The sequence below is a fragment of the Gorilla gorilla genome, chromosome 3 (genome assembly GCF_029281585.2).
Source record: "Gorilla gorilla gorilla isolate KB3781 chromosome 3, NHGRI_mGorGor1-v2.1_pri, whole genome shotgun sequence".
Classification (NCBI taxonomy): Eukaryota; Metazoa; Chordata; class Mammalia; order Primates; family Hominidae; genus Gorilla; species Gorilla gorilla.
Genome location: NC_073227.2, coordinates 129,939,515 through 129,955,749, shown reverse-complemented (window position 1 = coordinate 129,955,749; position 16,235 = coordinate 129,939,515). Strand labels below are relative to the sequence as shown.

General features: G+C 41.3%; 1 protein-coding gene and 1 pseudogene across 1 annotated transcript; one reads left to right on the top strand and one right to left on the bottom strand.

Moving 5' to 3' along the window:
- Window positions 1-2,483: 2,483 nt before the first annotated feature.
- On the top strand, window positions 2,484-5,656 carry LOC101146259 (protein SET-like). Its single transcript, XM_019025153.3, has one exon. The coding sequence runs from the start codon at window positions 4,208-4,210 to the stop codon at window positions 5,054-5,056; it is 849 nt and encodes a 282-aa protein (XP_018880698.1). The 5' UTR covers window positions 2,484-4,207; the 3' UTR covers window positions 5,057-5,656.
- Window positions 2,560-3,122, bottom strand: LOC101148529 (cell division control protein 42 homolog; annotated as a pseudogene).
- Window positions 5,657-16,235: the final 10,579 nt, after the last annotated feature.

Genomic DNA, 16,235 nt, shown 5'->3' with positions numbered 1-16,235 from the left:
GCGCTGATTGGTCCGTTTTGACAGGGTGCTGATTGATGTGTCTACAATCCCTGAGCTAGATACAGAGTGCTGATTGGTGTATTTACAATCCTTTAACTGGACATAAAGGTTCTCCAAGTCCCCACTAGATTAGCTAGACACGGAGCACTGATTGGTGCATTTACAAACCTTGAGCTAGACACAGGGTGCTGATTGGTGTGTTTACAATCCTTTAGCTAGACATAAAGGTTCTCCAAGTCCCCAGGAGATTAGCTAGATACAGAGTGCTGATTGGTGCATCCACAAACCCTGAGCTAGACACAGAGCACTGATTGGTGCATTTACAAACCTTTAGCTAGACACAGAGTGCTGATTGGTGCACTTACAATCCTCTAGCTAGACATAAAAGTTCTCCAAGTCCCCACCCTCTCAGGAGCCCAGTTGGCTTCCCCTAGTGGATGCCATGCCAGGGTTGAGGGCTGAGCTGCTTGCCAGTCCTGCGCTCGTGCCTTGTGCCTGCACTCCGCAGCCCTTGGGCAGTCAATGGGACCGGACGCCGCTGAGCCAGGGGCGGTGCCCCTCAGGGAGGCTAGGGCCTAGCAGAAGCCCACCGCAGGGGGGACTCGCACATGGCGGGCTGCAGATCCGAGCCCTGCCCCATGGGGAAGTGGCTGGGGCCTGGTGAGAATTTGAGTGTGGCACCGGCCGGCTGGCAGTGCTGGGGGACCTGACGCCCCCCTCTGCAGCTGCTGGCCCAGGTGCTAAGCCCTTCACTGCCGGGGCCGGGGGTGCCGGCCACCCCTCCGAGTGCGGGGCCATGGAGCCCACGCCCACCCGGAACTCGCGCTGTCCCGCGAGGCCACACGCAGTCCCGGTTCCCGCTCGCGTCTCTCCCTCCACCTCCCTGCAAGCAGAGGGAGCTGGTACCAGCTTCCGCAAGCCCGGAGAGGGGCTCCCACAGTGCATCAGTGGGCTGAAGGGCTCCTCAAGCATGGCCAGAGTGGACTCTGAGGCCAAGGAGGCGCTGAGAGCCAGCGAGGGCCACCAGCACGTTGTCACCTTTCAATAAGATTCTTTACACAATTTTTATTAAACCAGAGAGCCAGCCAGGCGTGGTGGCTCATGCCTGTAATCCCAGCACTTTGGGAGGCCGAGACGGGCGGATCACAAGGTCAAGGAGTTCAAGACCAGCCTGGCCAACATTGGTGAAACCCTGTCTCTACTAAGAATACAAAAATTAGCCAGGCGTGGTGGAACGTGCCTGTAGTCCTGGCTACTCGGGAGGCTAAGGGAGGAGAATTGCTTGAACCCGGGGAAGCGGAGGTTGCGGGGAGGCGGAGGTTGCAGTGAGCCGAGGTTGTGCCACTACACTCCAGCCTGGGCAACAGAGCAAGACTCCATCTCAAAAAAAAACCAGAGAGCCTCATTTGGGGGCTCTTGGGTTCCTCGTCTGCTACACAGAAGTGAGGAGATTCCCCTGACTGATCTCATGTTGTTAAGTGTTCTATCCATCCCCACCACACCCCAACTTCTTCATGAAGCAGGTCTCCATCCTTATAACTTGAGAGGCTGTGAATCATTCCATAGATGTCGGTCTTCTGGTACCGCTCTTCACATTGCCTCTACATACCAGGTCTTCAGCTGCATTCTAGAAACATCATATACTATTGATTGCAAATCTATAATAGGCAATATAAGACAATGACTGACAGGGAAAAAAGTTTTTTTAAGTTACAAACTCAATCCACTTGTTGCATTTCAAAGGTGCAATACTTTTCTTTATTCATCAGTTAAAGAAGTTAGAAATTAACTTCCCCAAAAATCAGCAACTGGCAAACAAATTTCCTTGAAAGTCACAGTCACATATTTAGTGCATCCCAGAAAAGAACAGGGGCAAGAGAATTTTCACCCACTTTCATGAGTTTCATCAAATACTGAGCCTACTCAAGGGTGGAAACGGTAACTTTCAAAAAGGAGTATGTTATTAAATAAGGCATTTACTATATTCTTTCCTAAAAGCACCCCAGATAGGGAACATGTTTTTTAAACTAGATCTAGGAAGTCGAATATGGAGTCAATCCGTCCTTCTCCTCTTAAGGACTGACCACTGGTTAATGAATTAAAAAAGAGAAGAGAAAAGAAAAAAAGGACTAAAAAACAAACCCTACAAACACTCCTCCTCCAAAAAAGAAAAAAATAAAACCCCACTAAGATGTCCCAGATTACCCTCCAGAATGGACCCAGGGAGCAGCTTCAACAATTCCAATTAGTCTGTTACACAGTCATCACAAGCATGCCTTGCTTTTAAGTAAAAACAAAATTGTTTTTTTGAAACAAAAACCAAAAATGAGTACTGATCACTTTTCTAACAATACACAATTACTCAGAATTAACTAGTATTGGGAGGGAGAAGTGGGCCATACCTCTAATCCCTGTCTCACATGGATGCATGTGGGTTGGTGCAGGGTATTTGTCATTATTGCATAAATGAATTTTAATTTTTAATCTTTTGTTTGATTTAAACATTGCTTTTAGTATGATGCCTACACCAGCTGTGCAGAAAGGGCTCTGGAGAGATGTTCATAGCAGCATAGGCTTGCAGCTCTTCTTCAGTTCTGGAGGCTCCAGGACAGCCAATATTGCTTTGTCAAATCCATTCTTTAGGTCTTGCTGTGTGGGTACAGGACCGTCCATATACTTGACAGCCTTCAGGTTGTGGGCCGGCTTTTCAGCAGTCTCTGGAGTGATAGGCTTCTATTTGTTCTTGGTAATTTTCTCAATAATAGACCCTCTGAGATCAATTTGGGTTGTGACAAGCAAGAAAGGAGCCTTTGGACAGTGGTGAGTTATCTCAGGCCCTCACTTTTCTTTCATACTTTAAAATGAACATGGAGAGACCACTGAGAAACAGACTAGAAATATATCTGTGTAGATAACTCAGGAGTTATAATCTGTCATAATCTTCTTGCCCTGCAGAATTAAAAGTCTAAGAGTATATGGCTCTGCACCAGTCCTAACTGTGAGTGCATAGTTGTCAAAAACAGTCTGCATCTGTTAGGATGGGAATTTGTTGTGTAGGATATCAGGAGACATGTTTTACTAACAACTGCATTGACCACAACAATGCACCTAATTGTCTGCATTGCTGAAATAGTTTTGTATCCACTTTAAATATTTGAAATCTGATGTTGACCTCAGCTTCTCCAGAAAAGAGTCTTATTAGGAAGGAGGGGAATGGAGAAGAGGGAGAGGAGATGTCCATTTTGCAGCACAGAATCTGGCCACAAAGGTGGGATTAGCAAACTCCTGTGGGAGAAGCTCCGGACACTGCAGACAGAGCGGGTTTACCGGGGAGGCACTGTCCACAAAGTCGCTCAGCACACATAGATGTTTCGGGTGCACAACAAACTTTCCCACAGTATATAGGACTCTTGGTGAGACAAAACGATTACTCAATGTGAACTAGTTCATAAGTATTACTTATATGTCACAGCCTTTTCACATTCGAATCTCTGATCTTGCTTTTCAAAAAAAAAAAACTTTGTAAACAGCTCTATTAAGGTATGATCTACATATCATAACTTTCATTTATTAAAAGTTATTTTTGGCAAATTTACAGAGTTATGCAACAGTCACCACAATCAATTAGAACATTTCCATCACTCTAGAAAGATTTCTCAGGCTCATTTGCCTCACTCTCCATTCTTACCTCCAGCCCCAGGCAACTACTAATCTACTTTCTGTCTCTCTAGGAAGCAAAGAGCAAGCAGAGCTGGAGATACATTTACTTTGGGTTTAGTGGGATATTTTTGTGTGGTTCATGGTCATTTCTATGTATTGTTAAGATACTGCTAGCCATGCCCATGTAGGAATGGCTTCCAGGAATACTCCTGTTATCCATTGGGCCTCCCACTTTGATAGAATTTTAATGGTAAATAGAGAAGGATATTCCTTTCTCTGTTCTGTCTCCAGGTCCTGGACCTCCATTGCTAATAGAGTATTAAAGAACTCTGTACCCAAATGAGAGTACACATTATTTCAAACACATATGGATGATTCACAATGTAATGCCCACATGGTGGGCCTCAAAGGGAATCTCAAAAATGACCTTAAACTTGCTAACATATAAGCTATGTTCATGAAATTAAAAATAAGAAATTAGAGTTTTCTGCCTGCTTCCTGAAGAGCAAGGAGACTGGTGGTCTGGTTCTTGGGCTTCCCTAGCAGCATGGCCTCCAAATGCCAGTCTTCCCTCCTGTCTCGAAAGAAGACACCAAGACCACCTCCTGTTCTGAGACCAGAGGAGACTTCGACCTCTGTAGTCTTGCCAAAGAAGGGCGAAAAAGAACAGCAAGAAGCAATTGAACACATTGATGAAATACAAAATGAAATAGACAGACTTAATGAACAAGACAGTGAGGAGATTTTGAAAGTAGAACAGAAATATAACAAACTCCGCCAACCATTTTTTCAGAAGAGGTCAGAATTGATCTCTAAAATCCTAAATTTGGGGGTAACAACATTTGGCAATCATTTACAAGTGTCTGCACTGCTTGGGAAGGAAAACGAAGAGACATTGCATTATTTGACCAGAGTTGAAGTGACAGAATTTGAAGATATTAAATCAGGTTACAGAGTAGATTTTTATTTTGATGAAAGTCCTTACTTTGAAAATAAAGTTCTCTCCAAAGAATTTCATCTGAATGAGAGTGGTAATCCATCTTCAAAATCCACTGAAACCAAATGGAAATCTGGAAAGGATGTGACGAAACGTTTAAGTCAAATGCAGAATAAAGCCAGCAGGAAGAGGCAGCATGAGGCACCAGAGAGCTTCTTGACCTGGTTTACTGACCATTCTGATGCAGGGGCCGATGACTTAGGAGAGGACATCAAAGATGATATTTGGCCAAACCCATTACAGTACTACTTGGTTCCCCATATGGATGATGAAGAAGGAGAAGATGATAATGAGGAGGAGGAGGAAGGATTAGAAGACACTGATGAAGAAGGGGATGAAGATGAAGGTGAAGAAGATGATGAAGGGGAGGAAGGAGAGGAGGATGAAAGAGATGACTAATAGAATACTGATGGATTCCAACCTTCCCCTTTTTAAATTTTCTCCAGTCCCTGGGAGCAAGTTGTAGTCTGTTTTATTTTGTTTTGTTTTCGCCTCTTGTCCTCAGTCGCCCTATTCTTGAGGTCTCTTTTCTCTACACTTAATTGGGGGAAATATCTTGAGCAGACTACATTGAGAAAAGAGTCTCTACCCCTTTCTGTTCGAAATTCATTTTTATCCCTTCCTGTCTGAATAAAAACTGTATGGAATCAACACCACCAAGTTCTGTGGGAAAAAAGAAAAACCTGCTCCCTTCGCTCTGCTGGAAGCTGGAGGGTGCTAGGCTCCTGCGTAGCAGTGCATAGAATTCTAGCTTCTTGCCTCCTTTCTCTGTATATTGGGCTCAGAAAGTACACTGTGTGTCTATGTGAATATGGACAGTTAGCACTGACCAACATGTATCTATTTTCTCTTGTTTAAAAAAAAGAAAAAAAAAAACTTTTAAAAATGGGGTTGGCTGGGTGCGGTGGCTCACGCCTGTAATCCCAGCACTTTGGGAGGCCGACGCGGGTGAATCACCTGAGGTCAGGAGTTCGAGACCAGCCTGGCCAACATGGTGAAACCCCGTCTCTACTAAAAAAATACAAAAATTAGTTGGGCGTGGTGGCAGTCACCTGTAATCCCAGGTACTCGGGAGACTGAGGCAGGAGAATCGCTTGAACCCAGCAGGCGGAGGTTGCAGTGAGCTGAGATGCGGTTGGTTGCATTAACTTCTACTTCCTGCCAGTTAGCCCTTACTCTGCTTTTTTTTCCCTTTAGCATTTAATCATTACCTGACATATTACATACTTTTAAAATCTGTCTCCCCCAACTGGAATGTAAGCTCCATGACAGAAGGGACCTTGTCTGTTTTGTTCACTGCTCTATCACCAGCACCTAAGTAGTAGGTTCTCAAATATCTGCTGAATAAATTTAATAGATCAATAATAAAACAGGACTTTAAAACTACAACCACCTTTAGGCTGGGCACAGTGGCTCACGCCTATAATCCTAGCACTTTGGGAGACCGAGGTGGGTGGATTGCGTGAGCTCAGGAGTTTGAGACCAGCCTGGGCAACACAGTGAAACCCCATCTCTACTAAAATACAAAAAATTAGCCAGGCATGGTGGTGTGCACCTGTAATCCCAGCTACTCGGGAGGCTGAGACAGGAGAATCTCTTGAACCTGGGAGGCAGAGGTTGCAGTGAGCCGAGATCACTCCATTGCACTCCAGCCTGGGTGACAGAGCAAGAATCTGTCTCAAAAAAACAAACAAACAAAAAAACAAACCCCAAAAAACTACAACCACTTTTTAAAATAATAGAAACACACAAACTTGTGGTTAGTAGTACGTGAGGATTTGCCAGACACTGTTCTAGGCTGATGGTAGAGTGATGAATAAAAACGATGAGTTTTTATATTCACAAACTATGTATTTGTCAAAGGACTAATATCCAGAATCTACAAAGAACTCAAACAAATCAGCAAGAAAAACACAAATAATCCCATCAAAAAGTGGGCAAAGGATGTGAATAGACAATTCTCAAAAGCTTATACAAACAGCCCACAAACATATCAAAAAATGCTCAACATCACTAATTATCAGGGAAATGCAAATTAAAACCACAATGAGATACCAACTTACTCCTGCAAGAATAGCCATAATTAAGAAGTGAAAAAACAATAGATGTTGGTGTAGATGTGGTGAAAAGAAAACACTTTTATACTGCTGGTGCTAATGTAAACTAGTCCAACCACTATGGAAAACAATAAGAAGATTCCTTAAAGAATTAAAAGTAGATCTACCATTCAATCCAGCAATCCCACTACTGTGTATCTACTCGAAGGAAAAGAATTCATTATATGAAAAGGACACCTGCACACACATTTACAGCAGCACAATTTGCAACTGCAAAAATATGGAACAAACCTGAATGCCCACCACCCAATTAAATAAAGAAAATGTGGTGTGTATATATATATATACACACACCATGAAATACTACTCAGCCATAAAAAACAAAATAATGTCCTTGGTAGCAACTTAGATGGAGCTGGGGGCCATTATTCTAAGTGAAATAACTCCAGAATGGAAAACCAAATATAGTATGTTCTCACTTATAAGCAGGGGCTAAGCTATGAGGATGCAAAGACGTAAGAATGATATAATGTACTTTGGGGATTCAGGTGTGGGGAAGGTTGGGTGGGGGTGAGGGATAAAAGACTACATAGTGGGGTCAGGCACGGTGGCTCATGCCTGTAGTCCCAGCACTTTGGGAGGCCGGGGCGGGTGGATCGCTTGAGGCCAGGAGTTCAAGACTAGCCTGGCCAAAATGGCAAAACTCCATCTCTACTAAAAATACAAAAATTAGCCGGGCATGGTCGTGTGTGCCTGTAGTCCCAGTTACTCGGGTGGCTGAGGCATGAGAATTGCTTGAATCTGGGAGGCAGAGGTTGCAGTGAGCCAAGATTGGCCACTGCACTCCAGCCTGGGTGACAGAGCAAGACTCCAACTCAAAAAAAAAAAAAAAAAAAAAAAAAGACTACATATTAGGTACAGTGTATACTGCTTGGGTAATGGTGATGGGTGCATCAAAATCACAGAAATCACCACTGAAGGACTTATCCATGTAACCAAAACCACCTGTACCCCACAAAACTATTGAAATAAAAAAAAAATTAAAAAATTGACACTTAAGAACTTTTTTTTTTAAAGATGAGTTCTGTGTTCTTACTTACACAGAACCTAGTGAGGAAGCTTGTTCACCTAGCGAACAAGTAATTAAGTAGAGTGACATAAAGGTTATAATAGTAAAACTACAAGGGCTATGTGAACATACAGCAGGGAGACCCCACCTAAGCTAGTGGTAAGGGACAGGCTGGCATCAGTACACACTAATAACTGAAGGAGGAAGAGCAGCTAACCAGATAAAAAAGTAAAGATGAGTTCTTAGCAGGAGGAACAGCATGTTTACAGGCTCAGAGGCTTAAGAGGTCATAACCACTATTGTAATAAAGAGATAGGTCAAAAGCCTGAGATAGTCTTTTTGGAATAAACCTGATAGCAAAAACAAACAAACAAAAAAACCCCACAATTGTGACTTACTGGTGAGCATCGAGTTTTGAAGTCTGATGGTATGTACATGTAATGAACTAAGACTACTTGCTTCTTTCTGTATACCCATCTGTACTGGATGGTCTGAAGCAAAAAAGTGTAGTTAATACATCGATCACAGTAAAAGCGGAGGTAGCAGCAGCCCACATGATAATATTTTGGTTTTCCATGTCCAGTGTGGAATTGCAGTGAAGGTGGAAAGTGATAGGAGGGCAAAGGGCAGGCTCAATGTGGGAGTATTATTACTATTATTACTGTTGTGCTGTTATTTTGTTAAGACATTGACTGCCATTTATCAAGTATTTACTACAAGTAAGGTGCTGCACAAGAAACTTTACATACTCGTTCCATATAATTCTCACAAAACTCTTACCAAGGAACCATTATTCTCTAGTAGGGATATGAAAGCTCAGAGAAGTTTAGAGACTTACCCCAGGTAACACAGCTAACAGAGGAACTATAATTCAAATTTTGTTCTGTTTGGCTTGCAAACCCATATTCTTTCTATTACAGTCAGTCTAACATAATGTGACAGATCCAGTGCTAGAACTGAATTCTTTTTCACTATCAAATTTATTCCCACTATACCTCTCAGACTGTCTTCTAATTTCCCTTCAGCACAGTACGGAATGTTGGTTGGTTGGCTTTCTTTACCTGGTGGGAGATGCAAATCTTACTTTTGAAGAGTTTGAATCATTAGTGATCCATTCTTTTATTAGGCTGCTATATTTCTTTAACTTTTAGTACTGAACATAGAAGTATTAAGAGGCACTCTGGAAAAATCCTCTAGATTTTCGATATAATCCTCCTTGCCCCATTATGTCACAGCAAATCAATTCCTCTTCATAATCAGGATGATTCTCCTTCTGGTTGTTGACAAAAGGAACCCAAAATGGCTAGGTAATACTCGTAACTTCCAATACAGTGGGAACATTGCTGTGTCCCTTTGAGAACTAAGCATCTCTCCTTTGTAAACTAAGACTCTAAAATTTGGGGACTATATTAAGGGAATGATTTCACTTTCAATTCTTGATTCTTAGACCTGTGTGTCTGGCTACAGGGGAAAAATGTTGGTTGCTTATTCAAAGCATATACTGTATCCTGTAGGATGATACTGCAACCATCATCATAACTGAGTCATCAGAAGAACATTCCACCTTTCTGCCAGGTCAGCTGCTTTTTGGGGTATGTAGTAGTCTGTTCCTGCATTGCTATAAAGAGCTACTTGAGACTGGGTAATTTAGACATAAAAGGCTTAACTGACTCACAATTCCACAGGCTGTACAGGAAGCATGACTGGGGAGGCCCCAGGAAATGTACAATCACGGCCAAAGGCAAAGGGGAAGCAGGCACATCTTACATGACCAGAGAAGAAGGAAGAGAGATCAGGGGTAGGTGCTACACACTTTTAAACAATCTGATCTCATAAGAACTCAATATCACAAGAACAGCAAGGGGGAAATCTGCTCCCATGATCCAATCTAATCACCTCCCACCAGACCCCTCCTCCAACCTTGGGGATTACAATTCGAGATGAGATTTGGGCAGGGACACAAATCCAAACCACATCAGGGTGACAGGTTGTAGTAAGAGCAGTGAATTCCCATTAACACACTTCTTTTGCTATGAGTTCCTTGATCAGAAGCAATGTTGTGGAGGTCATATGGCAATGATGAAGGCATTCTGTAAGCCCACAGATGGTGGTGGTAGCAGAAACACTGCAAGCAGGGCAGGCAAATCCATATCCAGATTGTTTGTCTATTCCATTGAGGACAAATGCTCCATGATCAAAGGGGTACAATGTAATCAACATATCAGGTGGCTACTAGTTTTCCCCAAGGAATGATGCCATATTGAGGAATCAAAGAAGGTCTCAGCTGACAATGCTTAGAAATAACAGTGGCAGTAGCCAGATCAGCCTTGGTGAAGGGACATCCATAATATTTAGCCCACACATAGCTTCTATCTTTACAAGTATGGCAACTTTGTACATGAACCATTGAGCAAATACTGGGGTGGCTACAGAAAGAGGCTGATATTCACAGGATGGGTCACCTTCTCCACCTGATTGAGATGGACAAATTTTGCTGCAGATGCCCTTTGGGGTGCATTGATATGGAACATAATTATCTCATTTGCTGTGTCCATTTCGTGACGTTCATTCAAATCCCTCTTCTCCAAACCTCCTTGTCACCAATTTTCTAATCCTGTTCCTACCAAGACCTTTGTCATCTAGTCATTTGCCATTGCCTATGAAGCTACATAGATCTACATCTTTTGAGATCTACATAGTCTAGACAAAGTGGCGATCAATGTACTGCTTGAAGTTTTGCCCACAAAGAGGATTTCTTTATTATTAGACTAATACTATAGCAGACCAGTTGATGCCAGCACTTTGTCTTAAATTCAGGTTTTAGTTTCTCCCTTAACTGATTATAGGAAAACATCCCCATGAAGCCATAAATGTGAATGCAGGGAAAGGAAGCCATGCAGCAGGAGCAGGTGTCATGAGTCAGAGCTGCCAGCTCGTGCAACTGACTTCAGGATCTGCTGAGCCTAATCCCTTACATACTAACGTTAAGCTGCCACTTAACGATAGATCGCTATTGTGCATGTTCACTTCTACTGCTTGGTTCACACTGGTCAGCATAGATTCCAAGGACATTTGACATCCTGTAGTAGACAGCTCAATAGCAATATAAGAGCTACTCTCACAAAGGTAAGTTTTTTTTTTGTTTTTTTTTTTTTTTTTGCAGAAGAGGGTATGGCTCTGCTCTAAAACCCTAGAGAAGTCTGACTCTCCAGTTGAGGCTTGATGTGGCATTTGTATTTGCCACAGACACTCCCAAGTTGGATCTGCTGGGTCAATAAAGCCCATGTGGCAAAGCAGTTTGCGCTGAAGTCTGAGTTGATGTAGAGGCTTCTTTTGCTCTAACCACACCTCAGATTGGCAGCCTTACAGGTTACTTGGTAATGGAGTAGAGTGACACACTGAAATGTTGTATACATAGCTTCCAAAAAAAAAAAAAAAGCCACCAAGCACTGTGCCTCGCATTATAGAAGGTGGCACAGGGAGCAGCAATTTGTCTCCTACATTAGTGGGGATTTTGCAAGATGCTCCAGACCACTGAAACTCAACTTTGAGGTGGTATACTCCTGAATTTTCATAAGGTTTATTATCTACCTTCTGGCACCATTCTCATTCTATGTCAGATTTTCTTTCAATTTCTATCTAGTGTAGTATAGTATGTTTCTCCTCTTATCCAACTGAAACTGTCTTTATTTTTATTCACAGGTCTTCAATGCATTTTCTGTCTAGCTTGGAATAACATTGGTTCTGCTGGACACAGTGGCTCACACCTGTAATCTCAGTGCTTTGGGAGGCTGAGGTGGGAGGATCGCCTGAGCCCAGGAGTTCAGTACCAGCCTGGGCAACATAGCAATATCTTGTCTCTACCAAAAATAATTAGCCAGGCATGGTAGTACATGCCTATAGTCCCAGCCGCTCAGGAGGCTGAAGCAGGAGGATCCCTTGAGCCCAGGAGTTTGAGGCTGCAGTGAGCTATGATCAATACCACTGTACTCTAGCCTAGCAAGACCCTGTCTCTAGGAAAAATTGGTTCAACAAACATTTACTAAATGTCTACTATATGTCAGGTATAGGGGGCACTATGATGAAGAGAACCTGGTTCCCATGTTTGAGGGAGAATGTCAATTGTAACACAGTCTGATGGGGGCTACAGTAGAGATGAGAATGTGTTATGGATACACACAGGAAGGAGTATTTAACCCAGATGAGAGAGCCATCAGGAGAAGCTGCCAGGAGGTAATGATCCCTAGGCTGAATTCTGAAGGATAAGGAGGAGGAAGTGCTAAGAAAGCCAGGAAGGGAATGAAAGACAGTGTTTTCCAAGCAGTGGAGCAGCATTTGCAAAGCCTGGATGTGAACAAAGGACAGCCCCTGTAATGATGTACATTTACCTTCTTTTCCTTTCAAAGTTATTCTTCTGGTTCCTACTCATTCTCCACCCCAATTTTGTCCTCACTCCTTCCCAGATTATGACCCAAAAGAATGCCATAAATGCTATGAAGACGATTTAGGTTCACTACATTTTTGGTAAAAACCTTTTGAAAGACCACTTTTTGCTTGTGAACACAGTACTCAGGGTCTTAGTTATTAAATAACTCAGCTTTAAGTTTTGACCTTTCTTGTTAAACATCTTATTCATCCATTTCTCCATTTACCTCTATTATTCCTAACTCTGCACATAATTACTTACTTACCAGCTTTTGATAACTAATAGGAGACAGGCTAGAGACACAGTCTCTTCCACTCTGTTAGAATTTTTCTGGTTCCATAGGAAGTGCATGTAATAGGCGTTTCCTATTGTTACTATGCACGTCATAAGACCTAAACCCCAAAGAAGCAGAATTTGAAAGAAATTGACTACAGGGGAAAAAGATCCACAAAAACTTTCATTAAGAATGGGAAAAAGTCCTCCTAACTGGTATAATGTTTTACAGATTTCCCAAGGGTCACTGTGAAATGACTCCACTATAAGAAAGGCTAATAAGCTTTTGCAGTTGTTCAATTAAATTTAAATGTGTCTCTGCCATGTATTCTGTCTTGGGAAGAGTACCTGGGGATATGTGAAGTGGGATAAGAAGTATAAAGAAAATCCAAAATACAATCCCTGCTCTAAAGCAAATTCTTAAGTAATAAAGACTTGAGAGGAATATATAGAAATTGCTTGTTTATTTTTAAAGAGAATGAGCTTAAACATATGATTTAATATTATAAAACAATATCCTATTAAGTTAAAAAGAAACCAGTTATAATATGGCAGTTGGCTTAATTTTATATAAAAGTTATTTAAATTAGCACATATTCACTGGCTACATCATCAAAATGTTATAAGCAATATAGAGGGGTAGGTTATGCATATTTATTTTTAGCAATGAAAGTATAATTATTTTTCTACCAAAAATATTTAAAACCCAGTTATAGAAAAATAGAAAAATATAGTGAAATATGCATACATACATCATTATATACAAATCAAATAATCTATAGCAATCTCAATGGCTATCAAGCTAAAATAATACATATCTGAAATGCAAAAATAGCAGAAAAACCATGAACACCTCCCAACAAGATAATACATTCATAAGAAAATGCTTGAGTACTGACCGTAGGATAGTTTCTGTCAGTTGTCTGACCTGCTGTGTGACAGTATCTGTATATACACTTTTGTGCATTCTTGCAAAATTATAAACCTTGTACAGGGACCAGGCATCTTATAAGTAGAATCCTAAGCAAACTCTAATAAAACACTGATTTTCATTTGTGGAAACAAATTTTAGTGGTCTTTTGTAATTCACTTATTAGTAAGTAATAACATTACTAGTAAGTAATTACTTGTAAGTAATGCTGATTGGTCCAAAAGTAAAAATCCACAGAACTGTGCATTGTTTACTAAAGGAAACAAAAAATAATTAATTTTTGGATCTGCCCATGCCAAATCTGAAGGCAATGAATACATTAATAGCTTCTGTGTCCCGATTATGGCTACCTTCTCCACTTAAGCCAAGTACACATACACACTTCCTGCCCACTTGTTTTATATTACGTACTACTTCTTATGGTTATTATAAGAATGCAGGCAGGAGGAGGATACCAATTTGCTGGTTGATACAGATCCTGTCTCTGAATTCAGAGGCAAAAGATGAATGAATTATGTAGTATCTTCTATTTTTGTTTTTCAGGTTTCATGTGCCAAACATAGCTTGAGTGTTATTTTTTTTCTTTAAAAATTTGTATGTTTTTTTTTTCTTTCAGACAGTCTTGCTCTGTCATCAAGGCTGGATTACAGTGGTGCAGTTGTAGCTCACTGCAGCCTCAAACTCCTGGGCTCAAGTAATCCTCTCACCTCAGCCTCCCAGGCAGCTAGGACTACAGGCACACACTACCACAACTGGCTAATTATTTATTTTTATTTTTTATGGAGATGGGGTCTTGCTGTGCCGCCCAGGCTGGTCTCAAACTCCTGGCCTCAAGAGATCCTCCCACCTGGACCTGCCAAAGTGTTGGGATTACAAGCGTGAGCCATCACACCCGGCTGAGTGTTTATTTTTTTCATAAATCGTCTTCTTTCAGTAATTTTTAGTTCTATCTAGATAATGTCTGCAATGTTATTTTCAACTTTGTTGTGAGTTTTCCTCTTTTCCTATGTCTTCAAAAGTATTTTAGTGAGAAGATACTTAGAAGAGGAGGGCTCACGGTTTCTTTAATATAACACTTTGCTAATATGTGCCTTTCCTAGCCTCATAAGTTGAATATGTAACAGTCAAATCCCCAAATAGCTATCAAATAGTATTTGCCGCACACATATATACATATTAATGTATGAATACTTTTAATACATTAATGTATGCATTTTAATGTATCTCTGGCCAAGCCCCTAATCAGGTAGTGAATATGAATTGAGGTATCCAAAAAGCTCGCCCAGTAAATTCTGATCCCATCCCTACCAATAACACTAAGAACCACTACCTTTTTTTAGTTAGTTGAAAAAGCAGCTCACAGAATTCCTGACAAGCATACCCCTTCCTCTCACCCAACACTCCCTGCCTCACAAAGCAAATGGCCAAAGAGACTTGTCCCATAAGGAGGCAATGAGAATGGATTATCCACCTCCCATCAGGATTACTCTCGTCGTGCCTATATTTTGGTTTATGTCAGTCTCCACACACGCTAACTGAAACCTGGCTGTCTTGAGGATATTACCTTCCTCCAAACCTGTCAAAGGATGGCTGTGTTTGATCCTAAACCCCAGGCAGGCATCCCTCTACTCCTCTGTTGGCATCCAGATTCTTCTTCCTCCTTGCCTACCTCAGGTCCTCAGCATATCCCCTTGCCACTCCTCCTTATTACAATCATTTACAGTCTCCGTGTCCCCAGCATTATTCCTGTCATTTTTTGGGGATAATTTTAATAATCAAATAGATGATCCATTTGAAATCCTGGGCTCTAAGTTCTCACCTCCCTACCTCTAGTTATCTTTAATAACATCTCAACCACTCATTCCCCCTAGTCTTGTCATTATCTAAACTTCCCCCAAATCTCAATTCCAAGCTTTTCATATCCTAACCACTACATTTTATCTTTCCAACTCATTCTTTCTGACACCTATACTCTTAATAGCTTTTTAACCTCAATGGGACCTCCAAACAACTAAGCCCGCTACCCATCTCTACCCATCTCTATCCATCACCCATTTTGTGCTCTTGTAGCTTAAATGAGTCACTCCCTTGTATACATCCTAAATTCCCTTGCTCCTCCTCTGTTCCTTGTACCCAACTGTGGTTAAATCCGACTTCCTACCAAGCACTGAATATAGCTAGAGGAAAGAGGTACAGTTATGCTTATTAGTTTCATTTTAAGTTCAACTCACAGCCCAAGATGGGTCCTCACAATCCTATTACATACCAGTAGTAAATTCAACATCTTACTCTCCTAGACTATTTTGCAAAACCTCTAACCCTCTTACACCCTTTCAGCTGATAATTCTGTTGCTTCTTTCACAGAGAAAAGAGCACTTGCAAGGTAAGTTCTACATTCATCTACCACAAAGCTCTCCTATTTGGACAGCTCTTGTTCCAGGTATCTATGTGGCTTTAGCTCTCTGCTCAACTCTCATCTTCTTAAAAGAGCCTTTCCTGGTCACTATCAAAAACAGTATTTTCCATCTCCTTTCCGAGCTTTATTTTTCTTCGTAACATTCACCATACTTACATAGAATTATATATCACACTTACAAATTATATAAAATGATTTTTGCCTCTCCCCAGTCTTCTACGTTCTCACTTCAGAGTATAAGCTTTGTGGAAGTGAAGATTTTATTTTATGCCTGGAACAATATCTGGCAAGCATTAAATGCTTATAAATATTTATTGAATGAGAGACAAAATATCCAGACAAAAGATTTTTGTCTTTTATAAAGAAGAATTATACTTTTTATGGTAAAATTGCAGTATTTAGTTGC

Coding starts and splice junctions, on each gene's coding strand:
- LOC101146259 (XM_019025153.3), top strand. CDS start 4,208: ATGGCCTCCAAATGCCAGTCTTCCCTCCTGTCTCGAAAGAAGACACCA.